The 3927-nt window shown below is 38.3% G+C and overlaps 1 protein-coding gene across 2 annotated transcripts in view; it reads right to left on the reverse strand.

The window, feature by feature from the left end:
* sfswap (splicing factor SWAP) overlaps positions 1-3645 on the reverse strand; it is a 64639-nt gene extending 60994 nt beyond the window's left edge. Inside the window, exons 1-2 of one of the 2 annotated variants that reach the window (XM_015031058.1) lie at positions 3270-3645; positions 1170-1333 (exon numbers count right to left, since the gene is read on the reverse strand). In XM_015031058.1, coding sequence (XP_014886544.1) covers positions 1170-1333; positions 3270-3469 — 364 coding nt within the window. In that variant the 5' untranslated portion in view covers positions 3470-3645. Of the gene's footprint in view, positions 1-1169; positions 1334-1682 lie in introns of both variants that reach the window. The other variant, XM_015031067.1, reaches the window with a different exon arrangement.
* Between the last annotated feature and the right edge of the window lie 282 nt (positions 3646-3927).

Here is a 3927-nt window from a genome sequence, read left to right on the forward strand (position 1 = left end):
GATGTCCTGTCCCAAATGGAGGAGTTCAAGTATCTCAGGATCTTGTTCACCAATGAGGGAAAAATGGAGCAGGAGATCGACAGGCGGATTGGTGCAGCATCTGCAGTGAAGCAGGCGCTGCACCGGTCTGTCGAGGTGAAGAGAGAACTGAGCCAAAAAGCAAAGCTCTTGATTTACCGGTTGATCTAAGTTCCTACCCTCGTCTATGGTCATGAGCTTTGGGTCATGTCCGAAAGAACGAGATCACAGATACAAGCGGCCAAAATTAGTTTTCCTTGTAGGGTGTCTGGGCTCTCCCTTAGAGATAGGATGAGAAGCTCAGATATCCAGTAAAGCCACTGCTCCTTCATGTCGAGAGGAGCCATTTGAGGTGACTCGGCATCTGGTCAGGATGCCTCCTGGACGCCTCTCTGGTGAGGTGTTCCGGGCATGTCCCACCAGGAGGAGGCACCAGGGAAGACCCAGGACACACTGAGGATGTTTCTCAGCTGGTCTGGGAATGCCATGGGTTCCCCCAGAGGACCAGGAACAAGTGGCTGGGGAGAGCGAACTCTGAGTCTCCTTACTTAGGCTGCTGACCCAGCGACCCGACCCCAGATGGACGGATGGATGGATAAATCATACACATACACACACTCAGATGCATGATACACATAGCATAATAGAATAGAGACAGTAATGTTAGCTAGTTTGGTTAGCTAGCTAATTCAGGAAACGTGCTCTTTTGTACCCCCACCCCCATGCCCACACACACACACCCACACACATAATGGATGTTAACATTGTCCATTATTGACATTTCATCATTGTTGTTGTAAAATTGCTGATGTTGTCATTTTGTTTTAAAAATGTTCTACAAATTGTCAGAAATGTTCTACAAATTGTTCTAAAAATGTTTAAAAAAGTGAAAAATGAAAATATTTCAAACATGAAATAACTCTTGTGTGAAATAAAACACAGTAGANAGTACTATACAAAACGTTATTTTGAATTTAAAAAATGGCACTTTGTATTACACCCAACTGCAGGAAAAACTTTAATCACTAATTCTCCCCACTCCTTCATAAAGGTATGCCATTAAAAACATCATCAGTCTCAACCATTATTTAACTTTTTTATGTTGTATATTTGAATTTATAGCTGAATGCCAGAAAAAGCATCTTGCATACCTTGTCTTGCCTCTTCTTCCAGAAGGTCGGTGTGCAAAGCCAGGTATCGCTCTTCATCGCACAGCGCCTCAATCCTGGCCTCTTCCTCTGACAGCTGGTAGGATGTATTCCATGACCCACTGTCATACTCTGAAAGGTCATGTAAGTGACCCCGCCCATCATATCTGTTGAATGATAAACAGGATTAGAGTGAAAGAAGTTTAAACAAGTAAACATTTTAAACAAAAACCTAGACCTACTTACCAAGATATTTTGATGCGGATTTTTTTTTTTTTTTAAACTACATATATTCTTGTCTTAAACTTCCTAAGATTAAGAATGATTACATTTCAGATTTTGTTTTATAAGCAAACCTAGATTCAAACAAAAACAAAAAATACAAAAAAGAAAAAGAAGACAAACAAAGCAACTCGCCTCTTACCTTACAGGGTTCAAATCCCCCCTGTAACACTCATCATTACTTCTAAATCTGCAAAGAAAGTTACATTCACACAAACCCGAGCACATAAATACCTATCCGTAAGAACCCAAATGGAGGATATATTCCAGGGTCCCTCTATGGCATCTCTCTGATGTAGTTTCTTCATGAAGGCAAAGAAATGGGGTGCTGTTGTTGACAATCAGGGTTTGGAACGACCCCCTAAGCCTAACTTGCTGGGGGAAAAACTGGGTTATGTGATAAAGACACACATACAAATCGTGTACAAGTGAAACAAAGGCTGGACCACTGCAGACCAAGATGATTCAAGTAGATACATAGCAATAGCAATAAGATGCATAGTTTAACAAGAAAACAGTGCTGATGCAAAGGTTTGAATCATTTTGACCAGAGGAAGTTATTCTGGGTTGGATGATGATGCCCATCAACAAACTAAAATGTCAAATTGATCACTTGAAAGTTAAAGCAGTTGAAAGGGAAGAAACAATTTGACAGAGTGAATATCATGATATTTATTTAGCAATCAGAAGTTTCCAGAGGAAATTCATATAACATGCCAGTATGCAAAGCTGACCAAAATAGTCCTATTTGTTCTAGATAGAGATGCACCAAGAAAGGTTCTGGTGGTGGGGATTGTCATCATCCTGGACAGGCTCTGATTACTGATCAGCCAGTTAGATACTAAAAATGTGTGAATAAGACTCAAAGTTAGATTTGTTTGAGTATGTGGCGGAGTGGTTTAAAATGAAATGTCTCCAGTAATATCTACAGATGTGATTATACACAACTGGAAATTTGATTACCGAATATAACAAGAAGCTGACTTTATTGTCAGAGTTTTTTCATCTAAAATATAAAGGGGCAAATTCTATTTTATGTGATTTGTTTTCCTTCATATTGATCTATAGATAGGATTTTACTGTATCTGAAGATTTCAGTGATGCAGAGAAAGAAAACTTTAGCTTAGGATGTGCTCTGAACATCAGTTTTATTTCGCAAACATTTTACTCTCAACCTAACTTATATCGTTTATCCAGAACGTGGGGGAAATGTACTTTCTTGAAATATATAATTTAAAAAGGCGAACTGAGGTCACAACCAACTAATCAGGAAAATTGGTGATCAGTAATCAGCTACAAAATCTGAGAGGTGCATTTCTATTCTAGTTCAACATAATAAATATGAATAATAATGGCATTTTGTTTCAAATACTGAAAGCAGAGGTCTAAAACATGCTTAAAAAATGTGAAATTATACACAAACGTGTTATAATGTTGACTTTAGTTTAATCTAGAAAACAATTATACGACGTAAATCTTATTCATCCATTTCTGACATCGTTTAATTTTCGTACTATAGCAGTTTTATCTGACAAGTTAAATATGTTGACTGACGTGTAGTTATTCTGCTATGGCTAAAGTTAGCAAGGACTGGTAACATTTGCATATTAGCATGTTACTGTATGAACTACATATAGCATTTTTCAGTTCAACACATCTAAAGTTAAGTTAGCAGACAGAAATAAAGCATTCGGCGTTTGTTTCGGGTCTTGTCAGGCTTCTGCAACATAAACTCTGGAGTAGTCCCTTGAAATTTGAAACAGGCTAACGAATAGCAGAAACAGTTAGCATAATGTTTCAGTCTACGTTTGTTCAACCGACCTATCAATCATGATGCTCTTGTCCCCCATCCATGGGATTAGATGTTTTCCATGTTCGTGGTAAAGAGCCTTTTCGTCGTCTCGGAACAGTTTGCAGGCATAACCAAAAACCAAGAGGTCGGCGTATTTATCGCTGTCGCTCACGTCCTTCTTTACAGGTTTGTTGTTGGGGTCCTTCTTTGCCGCTCCGCGGCGATACATCTCGAAGTTACTAGAAAAATAGTTTTGCTAAAGGGAATACTATAACAATAGTCACACGACAATGACTTCCCGGAGTCTAAATGTCTCATATATAGTCAAAATAATTTAGCAACTAGCAACGATTAGCACAAATAGCATTCAGCGTATCGCCATATTGGGAAGGGAGTATCATAACTTTACTAAACCCGACAGCACTTTCGGCTAAAGCGTCATACTTAGAGCAATATTTCAGAAACATTTATATACAACAAATGCCATATAATTGTTGAATATTTTTAGTTGCATTATTTTCTACGAAAATAGGTTAATTTATATTACGCTCGTGTTTGTTTTCCTTATTGAATTACCATTCTATGTCGAATCTGCCTTAAATAATTGCTCTTGTTGCGTTCTTTCAGTTGACTGAACAGTGCATCGAAAGCCAGGTGGTGTAATCTTAAATTTATCTCTCCTAAAAA

The sequence above is a fragment of the Poecilia latipinna genome, unplaced genomic scaffold (genome assembly GCF_001443285.1).
Source record: "Poecilia latipinna isolate Pla-1442-1.1 unplaced genomic scaffold, P_latipinna-1.0 Scaffold13, whole genome shotgun sequence".
In the NCBI taxonomy this organism is placed as follows: Eukaryota; Metazoa; Chordata; class Actinopteri; order Cyprinodontiformes; family Poeciliidae; genus Poecilia; species Poecilia latipinna.